General features: G+C 50.1%; 1 protein-coding gene across 1 annotated transcript in view; it reads right to left on the bottom strand.

Annotated features, from left to right (window-relative positions):
• The window catches only part of Hunk (hormonally up-regulated Neu-associated kinase), a 109,602-nt gene that overhangs the window by 30,881 nt on the left and 63,078 nt on the right, over window positions 1–15,643 (bottom strand). Inside the window, exons 4-5 of the mRNA XM_075959489.1 lie at window positions 13,954–14,089; window positions 2,961–3,088 (exon numbers count right to left, since the gene is read on the bottom strand). Coding sequence (XP_075815604.1) covers window positions 2,961–3,088; window positions 13,954–14,089 — 264 coding nt within the window. The remainder of the gene's footprint in view (window positions 1–2,960; window positions 3,089–13,953; window positions 14,090–15,643) is intronic.

Genomic DNA, 15,643 nt, shown 5'->3' with positions numbered 1-15,643 from the left:
ATTGGAAGTGTCTGCTTGGACTACATTAGAAATGCTTTGGCTATGGCACCATGACGAAAGAGTAAACTGTTGGGAAACTCTCTCAGCCGCGAAAGGCATTCGTGAACTCTGCTGTGCAAGAGGCAACTTGCAGAAAGCGGAAACCAACTGGAGGAGAGTTGGGAAGGCCCCCAAGGCTGAGGGTTTCCAATTGTGTGATGGGAACATTTCATAGATTAGCAAGGACAGGAGCACTGCAATTTTTTTTCCAACTGAACTTTGCTAAAATAAAAATAAATTAATAAATAAAACTTTGAATTTAATCTAAATGGTAATCATAAGATTTAATTGATGTAATCATTTCAAATAGGGCAGACAGAATATCAAACTAAAGATGATATGTGTTCCTGGTAGAGGTAACATCTGTGCATTTTCAATTTGTAATAACATCACTCAAAACACAAGACCTAAAGACAAGAGACAAGACTTGGAATTTAGTGGGCTGTGGAGGGGACAGATCATGTGTTAAGTAAGGAAAGAGGGCCAGAGAGGTGGCTCAGCAGTTAAGAGTGAGTGCTGTTCTTGCAGAGGACCCGAGTTCAGTTCCAGCACCAATATTAGGTAGACTACCCATAACTCCAGCTCCAGGGGTTCAGACACCCTCTCTGGCCTCTGCAGGTGCTGTACATATATGAGGGTGTGTGTGTGTGTGTGTGTGTGTGTGTGTGTGTGTGTGTGTGGAGTGTGTGTGTCTGTGTGTGCATGTGCACACACATGTGTTTTTAAAAGGAAAGGGAAAATAATAGCATAGTATGAAGGGAAATGTGGGTTTTTCAATCAAGCCAGTGTAATCACTCTGAGACTCACTGGTAAATTGGGAACAATGGCGTCCACCTTGCCTGACTCAGTGAAAGGGCAGGAACAGGGGAAAGAACTTCATTCTGTTGCTCCAGGAAGGGACTGCTTCTCTTGGAACTGGCAAACTAGTATCTCTGGGTATAACAGCTGATAACAGGGGCACGAAGGCCGACCAGCTTGCTGCACTAGCCTGCTTCTCCTACAGCCTGTGCGTGGCTCACACTAGTTCTGTCCACACATATCTCTGCCTTTTCACCATCAGCACCTGTGGGGGGTGGCACTGCTCCCTCCCTAGTGCCTGACGGAGGCCATGTGCCATGCTTAGAGACAGAACGCATGGCTGGCATTTACTGCAGGGCGGGGACCTCCTCCTTTATCTTCTCTGCATGGACCAGCAATGGGGCTGAGATCCCACTTGGGCTCGGACCTCTTCAATCTTTGATCCAACCTTCAATTAATATGAAGCACACAAAGTAAGCCCTTGTGTTCTCAGCCACCAAGAACTGGGGCTGACCGTTATCATCGCGACCCAGCAATTCTTCTCTTGACCACTTGTCTTACAGAAATCACATTCAACACATCTGGAGTTGAATGTTCACAGCAGCCCCAAACTGGAAACACTCCAGCGGTCCTTCAGCGGGTGACTGGCTAAACAAGCCATGGTCTGCCCATTCCAGGGACACAACTCAGCAGGGAAAAGAGATCTTAGCAGAACTGCAGCGAGACAAGGGGTTTGTATGTATTCTCCATCTTCATAATGCCTTCACTTCAAAAACATAAAGAGAGATGGAGATGGGACAGTGGCCAGTAAGGCTTTGCAGAGCTGGGGGAGGGAGGAGACAATGCCCATACAGGGAGGCGGAGCAGTTCTTGCAATGCAACTGTGTGTCTTGATGCCACCTCACTTAAAGCACCAACACTACCAGCTATCTGACATGTTTATTTATCCACATATATGTGTGTGTATAGATACACATATATACATGTATGTATATATTCGCCTCTCTCCACAGATGTATGTGCTCTGTAGGAGCAGAGGCTACCTATGGCTCTCTTTCTGGCATCTAGAACACACCCAGCATATGACTAAGAGAACAGATATGAAGTGATGAATACACGGATGGATGAACGGACACTTCCCTAGTGCTTTACGGCACCTCCAACACCTCTGAATGCCCAGAAGCCTCGTGTGGCAACTCGTTCAACACAGGGCCCCCAGTGCAGAACTATTTCTTCCACAAGTCACTACTGTAACCTCTCTTCCCAAGGACACAACGCCTCCCTGGCTCTCAACCTCCAGGGATTATAATCTACTTGCAAGGCAAAAGTGTAGCTGGATTGGATAACCATGCCCAAGAACTCATTTCAAGTTGGATCCATTGACCAGAGTGTATCTCAAGTCAGTTCCCCACATGCTTACAAACCCAAGGGGAAAATACTCAATAGTGGTAAAACAAAAAAATGTATCAGGAAAGGGGAAATTAAATAATTAGCCTTTCTTTGTCAAAAACCTCATTTTAGTGGCCCTAGACTTATTCTAACAGAGCAATTAGATGACCCCTCAGGGCCAAGCACAGGCCAGGAACTTGATGTGAATTGTGAACCAAACAAAAGATGGAATCCTATCAATTTACTGAGTCTGAAACCCAATCTTTATTCAAGTCTTTTACTGCAATTTGAAGGGGCTGAAGTATGAGAGAACTTCTCAAAAATCATCTCTGGTTTATTCTAATGAAGTAACCGAGTCCACATATGCCCGAAAGCTTTTGAACGGCCTCAAAACCTGCATAATAAAACAAATCACGGAGCCAATACTTGAATGAAACCAATGTTTCTCTGCAGTAAAGTGGCTGAAGCAAACGAGGCCGCGCTGCACAGTGTGAGCCTGCAGCTCTTTCTCAAGCAAAGGCGGCAAGGCCTTCTTGCTGCATGTGGTTTGTACCAGAGACAGAAGGAGGGGATCAGGGCTTCTGAATCACGGTGGAAAGGAGAATGCACATGCAATGGACAGACCGGCCTTCCGGGGACGGGAAGCCCAGCAGTCTCTCTTGTTTAGACAGGGAAAGGAAATCACCACAAGGGGAGTCCTAACCTGACAGAGTCCAGAGCAGCAGACACGTTACCTGTGGAGAGCTGGGTGGGGAGCGGGTTCATTTCTTTGTCCACCATCTTCTGGTACAGAGCCCTCAGGCTGAAAGGCTCCACTGTGAAAGGCAGGGTCCCGGTCAACATAGCGTACATGTTCACACCTCTGAAAACAGACACATCGAAGCGTGAGAACAGAGCGGTCCCAGGGTGCAGAAGACAAAGAGCACACAGCCAGCTGAGGCGTCTTTCTAGAACCCTCCAGTCATGTCATAGTCGAGGTGCTGACACCCGAAAGGCTGGGGTGAGAACACTGTGAAGATGTAATGAGGGCCTCAGAGATCAGCAAGAACAGGAAGAGCTGCCTCTGGAGGAGAAACCACGCTGTCTTCACTCTGGATTCAGGCTGAGTATCTGCTGGAAAATCTAAAATGCCCCGAATTCAGAAATGTCTTGACTACCGAAATGACACCACAAGCAGGAAACGCCCCCTCTGGCTTCATGTGGTAGTGCACCAAGGGTACTACCTAAAATCTCCTTCAGGCTGGGTCTAGAATGTTTATGCAGAACACTAACTAGGGTCCCATGCTCAGAATACTTCATTACACACATGCAAATATTTCAAAACCAAAACATGGTTCTGGCCCTAAGCATTTTTGAACAAGGGACACTCAAGTTGAATGCGAAGACATCAACACCAGAGAATTCCAAATGGCAGCATGTGGGACACACTCTTAGGGGCCTTAGGAGTGATCCTGCCGGCCTGTAATAGTTCCAGATATGCTATACAAGGTAGAACTTAGAAGAGGCAAGATTAAATAATACAGGGCACCCCTTCTGGGCTAAGAGGGTTCTGGCTTAGCACTCAGCCCTTTGGAACCAAAACTCCACACCCAAAGCCAGTCTTCTATCCATCTCTAGTAAGCGAAGCCACGATACCCATTCCAATCTCTTGAATTTTGCTCTGGGAAGTCCTTCCCAGGCTCATCTCTCAATTGATTCATTATTGGGAATCTGCCACCAGGCCCTGGACCAGTATCTCAGCTATGGTTGAGCTATTGATGAGCGGACTTAACTGCTTATACCAAAGCCAACCCAGAGAACAGCGAAGCCTTCTGGGAGGATTTTACTCTCTTGATGTATAAAGCTCCTATCATGTTGATGAGGTTTCCTGCTGGGGAAAAGAGGCCTCCACTCTTCAAAGGCGCCCACCCGGGGCGGATGTGTTTTTTTTTTTTAAAGAAGGCAACAGGATTTCCAGTCAAAACAGAGCCAATGAGACTGATTGAAATTAAGACCCTTCGGGCCTAATTCCACAGAGGCGCCTCTGAATTCTGCAAGCCATATAATGACAGGTACTGGAGCCCACGCTGCAGCCTCAAGCACGCTCAGATTCCAGATGTAATCTGAGGCCCAGTTCTCTCTCTGAACTCAGAACGGAGTCAGGGGACAGACACGTTCATTCCACAGATTCTTGCTGGATGCCTCTCTCTGACTGGGAGTTCTGTCAGCCAGACAATGGTGCCATTTTGGATTTTGAGCTGGAGAGGAACAGGCAATGGGCAAACACATGAATAAACACAACCCGTTCAAGTAAAAATGAGATCAGAGAGAGGAGGACACTGCTTTTGACACAAGCTCGATTAAAGAGACCTGGCAGCCTCTTCGGGGAGTGTTTTATGTATGAGCTTATACACCTTCAGTCGGCTGGACGAGGCCACGTGACAAATTACATAACCCAAGAGTCAAACAGACAGGGCAGAAGCACAGTTACAGACAACAGTCGTTCTTGACGTGTGTTCAGTGCAACACATTCCTCAGGGCATGAAGAGAGGTGAACAAAAACTTCCACAGCCATACAAGTTACCTACACAGCGAGTCACCCTCCCACATATGCGAACCAAAGAGGCTCAGACTGGAGAGCTGGGGAGGGTGGCAGCAAGCACATAGTACTGCTATCAGTCAGAACGAAGTGATAGATTTCACAAAGTAGGCATATGAAGGGATGCACCAAGTTAAAACTCAGAAACCAGACCAGTCACAGTGACAGATAGAACTGAGTAGCTGAGGGAGGCAGTTTGGAAGGGGAGGGGAGGAGAGCCGAGGTTGCGGCTTATCTTAAAGACCTGTTGTGAAGGCTTGCATCTTTGATGTGTTTTTTAGGTAGGGCCAAATGCTTGGCTTTTAGGAAGTCTTCAGCACTGACAGAAAAAAAAAACTAGGAAGTCTCAAAACTATGCCCTATCTACGAAGAGGCCTTAGACATAGGCTTTAACGAGTGGAAAACTCTGGCCTCTCCCACGGTTACTGAAGACCACCAAACAGTTACCTCCAAGATGAACTGTTCCCAGAGGCCTGGAGGCGACCTCTCCGGTGCAGGGCTGACGGAGGACGGGTGGCCAAACACTAAGCCAGTCTTTGCCTTCTGTACAGGGCTTCTGGAACAAGTCCAGGTACTCGCCCACAGCCAGGGCTTTACTGTATCCCCATCTGACGAGGAGGCCAACGTGGACTTGATGTGTCAGGGGTGCACCTGCGAGTCTCCTGCTAAGGGCAGTGGCAAACAGCCTCCTGGAGTGTGTCCCTCACTCCGCACACCAGCACCGCCTGAACACAGCTTCCCGGAGTGTGTCCCTCACTCCACACAACAACAACACCTGAACATGGCTTCCCGGAGTGTGTCCCTCACTCCGCACACCAGCACCGCCTGAACACGGCTTCCCGGAGTGTGTCCCTCACTCCGCACACCAGCACCGCCTGAACACGGCTTCCTGGAGTGTGTCCCTCACTCCGCACACCAGCACCGCCTGAACACGGCTTCCTGGAGTGTGTCCCTCACTCCGCACAACAACAACACCTGAACACGGCTTCCCGGAGTGTGTCCCTCACTCCGCACACCAGCACCGCCTGAACACGGCTTCCCGGAGTGTGTCCCTCACTCCACACACCAGCACTGCCTGAACACGGCTTCCCAGAGTGTGTCCCTCACTCCGCACACCAGCACCTCCTGAACACGGACGGCTTCCCGGAGTGTGTCCCTCACTCCGCGCACCAGCACCTCCTGAACACGGACGGCTTCCCGGAGTGTGTCCCTCACTCCGCACACCAGCACCTCCTGAACACGGACGGCTTCCCGGAGTGTGTCCCTCACTCCGCACACCAGCACCTCCTGAACACGGACGGCTTCCCGGAGTGTGTCCCTCACTCCGCACACCAGCACCGCCTGAACACGGCTTCCCGGAGTGTGTCCCTCACTCCGCACACCAGCACCCACACCAGCACCGCCTGAACACGGCTTCCCGGAGTGTGTCCCTCACTCCGCACAACAACAACACCTGAACACGGCCTCCTGGAGTGTGTCCCTCACTCCGCACACCAGCACCTCCTGAACACGGCCTCCCAGAGTGTGTCCCTCACTCCGCACACCAGCAGCACCTGAACATTTGAAAGTACACATTCCTGGGCTGGCTCCAGACTCAGAGTCAGAAACTCCCAGACCAGGCCTTGTCATGTGTGGCTTAACAATCCTGCTGGGGCCAGTGAGATAATCCAATAGGCATCGGTGTTGGCCAGGCAAGCCTGGTGAAGTGCATGTGAGTGCCAGAATGCCCGTAGAAATTAAAGGAGAGAAATGACTCCACAGCAATGTCCTCTGATTCCACATGACACTGAGATGTAAACCTTCTCTCCTCTCTCCCTCCCTCTCTCTCTCTAACACACACACCACATACACAAATGTACTTAAGTGCAATAATGATGTTTTTTTTTAACTCTCTGAATGCACTCTGCTTTAAAATCCACTGGGAGGATAAAACATAGACAGTGGGAGAGTCAAGCCATCATAGTGAGCCTGACAGTAGGACTGGTGGGGAGGACTGGCGGGGAGGACTGCCAGGGAGGACCGGCGGGGAGGATCACACAGACTACAGATCACAATCCAGCTCCTCTTCAGCACTGGCCCCACTGCATTGTGTTAATATCCTCATTGGAATACGCTGGGGCTCCTGTGTCTTTGAGTTACTAGAACGTAATTAGTTTGGGCGTTTTAGTTATACAAGGCCACACATTTATTGATATATAATTCTGGATTTATGTGCTCATAACACTTAAACAAACCAGAGAAATACCTAAGTCAACATGTGAAGACATCACATGCTCTTCGGCTCAGAGGGCAGCATACAACACTCGAGCCTGAAGACACTGCCCTGTCACCTTTCGTGCCATAGCTCATCTGCTGGGGACGTGTGGCTTCTTTGTCGCAGGTAGAATGCTCTCAGTGCTATAGGAAGCCTCCAGCAGCAGAATGCTGTGTGGTGGGGAAGGACCGGCTGAAGGCAGGATGCTGTGTGGTGGGGAAGGACTCAGCTGAAGGCAGGATGCTGTGTGGTGGGGAAGGACCCGGCTGAAGGCAGGATGCTGTGTGGTGGGGAAGGACCCGGCTGAAGGCAGGATGCTGTGTGGTAGGGAAGGACCCGGCTGAAGGCAGGATGCTGTGTGGTGGGGAAGGACCCGGCTGAAGGCAGGATGCTGTGTGGTGGGGAAGGACTCAGCTGAAGGCAGGAGGATGCTGTGTGTTGGGGAAGGACCCGGCTGAAGGCAGGATGCTGTGTGGTGGGGAAGGACCCGGCTGAAGGCAGGATGCTGTTTTGGGGAAGGACTCAGCTGAAGGCAGGATGCTGTTTGGTGGGGAAGGACCCGGCTGAAGGCAGGATGCTGTGTGGTGGGGAAGGACCCGGCTGAAGGCAGGATGCTGTGTGGTGGGGAAGGACCCGGCTGAAGGGCCGGATGCTGTGTGGTGGGGAAGGACCCGGCTGAAGGCAGGATGCTGTGTGGTGGGGAAGGACCGGCTGAAGGGCCGGATGCTGTGTGGTGGGGAAGGACTCAGCTGAAGGCAGGATGCTGTGTGGTGGGGAAGGACTCGGCTGAAGGCAGGATGCTGTGTGGTGGGGAAGGACTCAGCTGAAGGCAGGATGCTGTGTGGTGGGGAAGGACTCGGCTGAAGGCAGGATGCTGTGTGGTGGGGAAGGACTCAGCTGAAGGCAGGATGCTGGGTGGTGGGGAAGGACCCGGCTGAAGGCAGGATGCTGTGTGGTGGGGAAGGACCCGGCTGAAGGCAGGATGCTGTTTTGGGGAAGGACCCGGCTGAAGGCAGGATGCTGTGTGGTGGGGAAGGACCCGGCTGAAGGCAGGATGCTGTGTGGTGTGGAAGGACCCGGCTGAAGGCAGGATGCTGTGTGGTGGGGAAGGACCCGGCTGAAGGGCAGGATGCTGTGTGGTGGGGAAGGACCCGGCTGAAGGCAGGATGCTGTGTGGTGGGGAAGGACCTGGCTGAAGGCAGGATGCTGTGTGGTGGGGAAGGACCCGGCTGAAGGCAGGATGCTGTGTGGTGGGAAAGGACCCTGTTGAAGGGATTCGTTGGAAGTCTGAACCAAGTGAAACTCTAAAACTATTGCAAAAGTTTCTTCTGGGTGACCTGAAGACAGAAAATCACTTGATTTCTTATCAACAGTTGGCTTCAAAGAATAAGAACTAACAACCAAAAACAAAACAAAACACCAGCTCCCTGTGTCACTGCATAGCACACTGGTCTCTGTCTCCTCCTTACATACCCTGGACCACAGATAATGATGAGAGATACTGTGTTCAAGACGGCGCCAGGGAACTCCAAGCAAGAGCGTGACTGTCTTACCAAAAGGCTTCCAGTTATTATGGATTATTATCAATTACAAACTCACAGACGTTGAGAGATTTTTCTCCCTTCATCCCAAGCACGAAGGCCAAATAACTGAAACCACAGGAAGAGTTGAGTGCTGCATCTGGAGTAAATTAAACACCAAATAAATCTTCTCTGTTGTCACATTAAAAACAAAAACAAAAAGGAACAAAAAAAACCTCATTTTTAAATAAAACAAAACAACAATAAGAAATACAATTGTTTTTGGGGAAATGACGATGGAAACCCACATTAATAACTGGATAGGAGAGGTTAAAAGACACACCAGATTGGGCATCTTAACTCCTCTCCCCTAGAGTTTTCATCCATGTTTAATAGGTGGATAAAGAGAGAGGCAGCCCCTCTGACATTTCACAAGCATGCGAGAATACCAAGGGAGATGTGGAATGTGGTTTATAAAGCCTGTAATCCCATAGAATCAGGCAGAGTTTCCAAACATGCTCAGAATTTCCTGAAAAGCCGTTTGAAATATGGCCCAGGGGTTTCCTGGGTTCTCTGCGGCAGACATGGAACTTCTACAACTCCAAGAGAGCTTTGAAGAGAGCCAGCGATTACAGAGACAGGGCCGGGGAGAGCAGCAATCCAACAGCCCTGGTTTCACAACCGACAGAAAACGCAGGGAGCCACTGCAGGGCGGGAAAGCCTACGGGGTAAAGAACATTGCACAACGGTCTGATGTCGAAAGAGAAGGAACCGGTGGCAGTGATGGGCAGCTGGAAGAAAGAAAGGGGCCCTGTGGAGAAGGTGTGGAACCTTCGGTACTGAGTCAGAAGGCATGCGCTGGTCCTGACAGTCAGTCCGACACATTAAAATATTCCCTGGAGGAATATTTTATTATTATCATTATTATTATTATTATTCATTATTATTCCTCCAAGAAGGACACTGAGTCGCTGCTCCCTGGAAAAGTTGCCAGAAACTATCCAGACTCAAGGAAAGAGCGAATATGAACTCTGTCTGAGCAGGTGGAGGGTGAGGTCACTAGTCCTGGGGACATGTGGCCAGGAGCCTCAGCAACCACCCAGCTCACACAAAGACAGTGAGGGGAACCAAGCACACCTTGGTTAAGAAAGGAACTACCTTGAAGAATCTAAACTTAACCCTCCACCAGAAGGTTACATGTATCTTTCTGCATCAATTTTCAGCAACAACTCCCAGAAGAAGTCCTGATAGGAAAGGAGGAATCCTGCTTCCATCTGAAAAAGCCCCCGTCTCAGCCCTCTTCCGTTAAATGGTCTGCGTTTGGCAGGAAAATAAGTCTGGTGGATTTCAAGGTGTTTGTTCCTTTCCCTTCCCTGCTCTATTTCAGTAAATGTGCTAGCTACAAGAGCACGGAAATACCAGTTGAAGGAGGCTTCGTCTTTGAAATGAGGTTTCACTATGTAGCCCAGGATAGCCTCAAATGCCTCCGGCCCCTGACTCCTGAACACTGGGATTGGGGGCGAGTATACCATGCCTGGCCAGCACGGAATTTCTCTTTCAAAAGTCAAAAGCCTTCACCTTCCCCAAATGAACACAGTTCTCCTTGCACCTTCCTCATCAGCTTTTATCATGAATACAAAGAAAATCCTTCTGTTTGTGACCCCTGCCTGCAGGGGAGAGCATCTGGTGTCATTCCGTAAATGACAGCCTGGTTTTGTCATTCTCTTCCTGAACACCGTGTTCTGTAGAGACAGATGAGCTGGAACAACATGGTACGCCTTGCCCAACTTATCTACCCAAAGGAATTTGGAAAAGACAGGTCCCTCCCATGAATTCAGCGAAAGAACGGTTCAGGAAGCTTGGGGTCATGGGGCTGGTGGGGCACCATGTCTGTGCACGACTCTGCACTAGGTCCCGAGGCTGCACAGCCACCAGGACAAACCACTGTGCTGTGAGAATGGAGCTTCCTCCATCTCCTGGGGGACAAGATTCTTGCTGTCCATTCTAACCTTTAAAGGTTCGCTGAGGTTCTCGAGCAAGTGTTGTAATAGTCTTGAAGTTAAATTCTCTTCAATTAAAAAGATGTCTGCATTAACGCTATTTTCAAATCATAATGCATGCCACTCGGAGGAAAAGGCAAGAAGCAATAATAAATGTTTGATGTACTAGAGTGACCATTACAGTTTCGTGTCTAAAACCTCAAAGTTCGCTGAAGAGAAGGGGAAGGGGTGGAGGGGGGAGAGAATGAATGTGTGTGTGTGTGTGTGCGTGCGCGCGTGCTTGTGTGTGCGTGCGCACATATGTGAGCATATAAGACCTCTGACTGAAGTGAAGGAGAAAGGTAAACATGGTTTTAAGGATGATTTAAATGGTCCTGAACGTGACACCACTGACAAGGAGGAGCGCCCCAGGACCCTATCCCCTTTTGCACAGCTAATGCTCACATTACCAGAAGGATGCTCCAAGCCTTCCTATGCAACAGGCTGGTTTCTTCTTCACCAGCCTCAGAAGCTTCGGAGTTGGTCCCTGCCATCCAGCAGGCTCAAAATCCTCTGGAGAGGGATATTTGCTTTTGATTTTAGAAGTCAATTCCTTACTATGCTGTTTCACAGCAATTAAACACAAAAAGAGGCGTTTTGTAATGACGGTATTAGAGCAGGGCGCCAGTGGCTCCATTTCCCGTCTCATCTTAAGCGGTGTTGAATTAAATTCTCTTTGGGTTTTCTATTTCCCAATTCTGTCAACAAAGCCGTGGGTACCACACAGAAACCTAATCCCTCCCCCAGACAGAGGACTCCAAGGTAGTGGAAAATCCATCTTCTAACGGAGGCTCTGAAGTTTCATGCTCTCGCCAGGACCTGCCGAGCAGGCAGTATTCAGATGCCAGCAGTGCCTGAGCCGTACACGGCCGGGAGCCGTCCCCCCTCCCCTACCTGGCCAGCTTCACTCAGCTCTCAAGAGCAGGTTAAAGCCCCTCACCCCCACACCACTTTCTCAGTTTCATCCAGCTGTGTGTCTGCCTCCAGGCTGCCTGACACTGCATCTTTTTACAGGGGGCTTGTAGGCAGGTATGTGTCTTCATCAGCCTGGTCTACGCTGTGGGTTGGGCAAATCTCCACCAGAGGTTCGTGTGCTTTTGAAGGCCTGATTCCCAGACAGGCATTAGGAGTAGACGTGGGGTCTTTAGGAGTGGGTCTAGCCGAAATCCTTAAGCAGCTAGTACATGCTCTGAAAGGGAACTTGGACTTTCTCTTTGCCCCTGGTGTGTAACCCCAGCAGTTCTGCCCTGTCACAGGCTCCATCCCCAGTGCTGCACCTCAACACAGGCCCCAGTCAATGAGGTCAATCCATCACAGACTGAAAACTTCAGAGGTACTCGCCAAAATAAACTATTACTCTTCATGTGCTCGCCATCTCTGGTATTCGGTTATAGCAATGAAAAGCTGGCCAACACAGGCTACCGTAACAAACTACCACAGAACGGGGAACTCAAACAATAGATACTGTCTTACAGTTGTGGGGCTGAAAGTCTAAGATCAAGATCACACAACAGTTGGGTTCAGGAGACCTCACACGGCACACAGACAACACAAGTTCTCTTAGAAGAACACCCATAGCAGCATGGACTCCGCCTTCTTCACTACATCTGAAAGTAATACATCCCAAAGGTGCCATCACCAAATACCTCGACCGGGGGCATTGGGGCTTCGGAAGGTTAAGTGGGGACTGGGTGACACAACTCGGTCACAGAAGAAGGCAAGTGAGTCACAGACACTGGCTATACCCAGCAAGCAGGAGAGAAGGTCTCTCCCAGCTCAAGGTTGAGCCATGCAATTGGCTCTGCCCACTAAGGCACAAGTAAAGGAGACAAGAAAGTACTCATTGGGTCTTGGGTGCTGCGGCTTGCCATCTTGCTCCGGGGACTCTTCTGGCACGAATGAACTCTACACCTTCCATGCCCTGCTCCTGTGTCTGCTCACCATGAAGCCATAGAGATTTTCTGAGCACCTACAGCTATGCGTTGTCTTCTTGGGGAGAATAATTTCACCAAGTGAACGCGAACACAGAAACGCCAAGGAATGCCAGGAGGGACCTGTCCGTGATGGATGAGTGGAAGAAGCCCACTGGTCACTGGCAGCAGACAAGGCTTCTGACGCATCCAGGCATTGTGGCTGGACACCATCTCCCCTCCTCTTCTCCAGTGTCACCTGTCACCATCACTTCCAGACAGACACAGAGTTCTCGCTTCTAGACAGACAGTGAGCTGGCGGCCATGGAAAATGGGGGAAGAAGCTTCCCTGAGGAGCACGGCCCTTTATCTTAGTCATAGAACTGAGAGATGGGGTGTCAGCGGTTGCTAAATATGAATTCCTTCCCCTGACCGAACAACTTGGCAAAAAGGCCAAAAACAAAACCCAGCCTTGCTCGGCCTGGGCTTTCATCTCCATGTGGATAACCGACTCACTCTGTGTCAGAGTTAGCACAAGGCGGCAGAGGAGCCTGGACCTGTGCCCTCCTCTACACACCTGCTACGCGCAGGAGATTCCGGCTTCAGCTTGTGTGGTCACACCTGGGGCCATGTCCATCCCCTTAAGAGCCTGACCCCAAGGAGCAAACTGCCATCTGCTCCCTGATTCCACCTTCCCTTTGGTCACCTCCCCGTCACCACAGGACACAACACCCTTGAAATGTCCCTTGGCATCTGGGGCTTCCACAGTCTTTCATTTCTTCCATGGCGTGTTAATGAATTCCCCAGCTGTTCCAAGACTGTGAAAAGTATGGAGAAGACAGTGAAGGAGCTCACAAATGGGAGCGTGAACGGCGGCGGCAGGCGTACAGGGGCATAGGCCTGTGTTTTTGGTTTGGTTTGGGGTGTGTGTGTGTACATGAGCACATGTGTTGGTTTGGTTTAGTTTCGTGGCACAGGTGATTAAACCTAGAACCTACCATACACTAAGCCAGGATTTCAGCACTAGCTGCCTTTCCATCCACTCTATCCTTGTGATACAGAGACAGAGTCTCACTCAGTTGCCCATGGGACCTTAAACTCAGCCTTGAACTTGCGATCCTCCTGCCTTGGCCTCTTGGGTAGCTGTAATTTCAGATCTGGCTTTATAAAAAGGTTTACATACAACCTGGGTGGTTCATGGAACACCAGTGGAAGTCTGTGAAGGCTAGACTTTGCGCTTTTCCCAACTCCCCAGTGAAATGTTTGTAAATGCCATTTTGAAAGTTTATGAAGAAAAGTCTGGAAATAAAAAAGGAGGGTGGACTCCGAGAATCATTGATGAGACCCCGGCATAGTAGGTACATTCTCATCAGATAGTGAGTGACCTTAGGAGGCAACACTGACTTTTACAAGCTGGATAACTCACATTGACCAGACATCAATTTTGGGGCCGTATTTCTTCCTGGCGAGCAGTTCCGGAGCAGCGTAGGCAGGGCTGCCGCACTGTGTGCTGAATGGGTCTGAGTAACCCAGGATCCCGGCACAGTTGCTCAGACCAAAATCTGCAGAGATGAGAAGACAAACACGAACTCTAAATTAGAAAATTGCTTAAACGAGGAGGGAAGAAGAAGGGGAAAAAGCAGAAAAGGAAACATTCTCTCAGGCTAACACATAATTTAGCATCCAACAGGAAACCCGCCAGCTGCAAACCATAACCCCTGCTAGACTTCTCAAGACAAAGGCGTGCCGGGTGGTGGCTCCCTTGCTTCGGTGGAACATCTTACATCAGCCCTCGCTGCACAATCCGGCTAGACCTAACAGTGTGAGGAGCCAAAACATATTTCTACCGAGCCTTGTAAATGAGTCATCTGGGGTGAAGAGAGACTGTTAGCTTTCTAGGACTGAGGCAGGAACGGAGAGCATGCTGAGATCCTGGCTGCCTGGTGGCCGTCGGGGAGAACCCGAACGGTGACTGATTGTCTGCGGCTGGCCGTCTGCATCTCTGGCCACTTACGGCTGCCTTCTTCAGCTCGGTTTCTTTCATCAAAGTCTCTGAGAAATTCCTTCCAGAGGTATACTGTAATTTGGGGGTGGGCGGGGGAGGACTGTTTGAACAGCCCTGCGTGTTGGCTGGAGAAAGAACATGGAGCAGGCTGGCGATGCCAACTAGACTAAGTGACCTCATGGCGTTGCTTTGTTCTAAGATGGGAAGGCATCTGGGAGGCCTGCAGGAAAGCCCGGATGGGCCTCACAGCTACTCCGGGTCTATTAGGAGTTTTGTGAAGGCTTCACTTTTGATCTAAAGATACTGCATCTAGAGGGTAATTAGGGAGCTATTAGTGCTCTTCCCTCCCCTAGTATCTTCTTCCATCTTTGTTGATCTCGGACTGAAGGGCTGAGATCCTGGGCCATCCTTTGAACTCCATTGCAAATGCTGAGCTCCGAACCTATAGGCATAAGACTCCCAAGTTTCAGGGCAGGTCAGAGATTGGCTCTGAGGAGGCTGCGACCACACCCCGTACTTTCTGCATTGACGCCATTTCTGTCTCCTTTCATGACCGCCTTTTGCTTGGCTCTCGCTTGGCTCCACCTGCAAGTGCACACCCATCACAAAAGCCATAGGGAAGAGAAATGACAAACGGCCCAGGAGAAAACCGGGAGGCTGTGACACCATCTGCACACCCTGGGTCGCGATGACGATGCCGAAGAGATCCCTAACACTTATGGCAGTGGGCTGTATAACTGAACAGCTTGTTCAAAGAGAACCCAATCGGCTCTTTCAGGCTCCGAAGAATACAGAGCCCTCAGGGATCTAGCCGAAGAACCACCAGAAAGTTGCTTCAACACCAACCTTTCTCTTCTTTTGTCTTTGATTGGATTGTTTCCACTTGTCCCCCTCCTCCTGCCCCCTCACGTTTACCTCCACCTGACCATTCTCTTCCCCTTTGGTCCAGTTTGCCCAACTAGGTACCACAAGAAAACACTAGGGAAAAAAAGCCTGTCTGAACACAGAGAATGGCTAGCCTCCCATCTGAGAGAGTATCTGTTGCAATGAAGATGAGTTGCCCTGTTCCCAGACCCCAGTAGATACTGCAGCGCACGAGCTGGGGGGGGGG

Source organism: Microtus pennsylvanicus, chromosome 1 (genome assembly GCF_037038515.1).
Source record: "Microtus pennsylvanicus isolate mMicPen1 chromosome 1, mMicPen1.hap1, whole genome shotgun sequence".
NCBI lineage: Eukaryota > Metazoa > Chordata > Mammalia > Rodentia > Cricetidae > Microtus > Microtus pennsylvanicus.
This window is presented reverse-complemented; position numbering and strand designations above follow the sequence as displayed.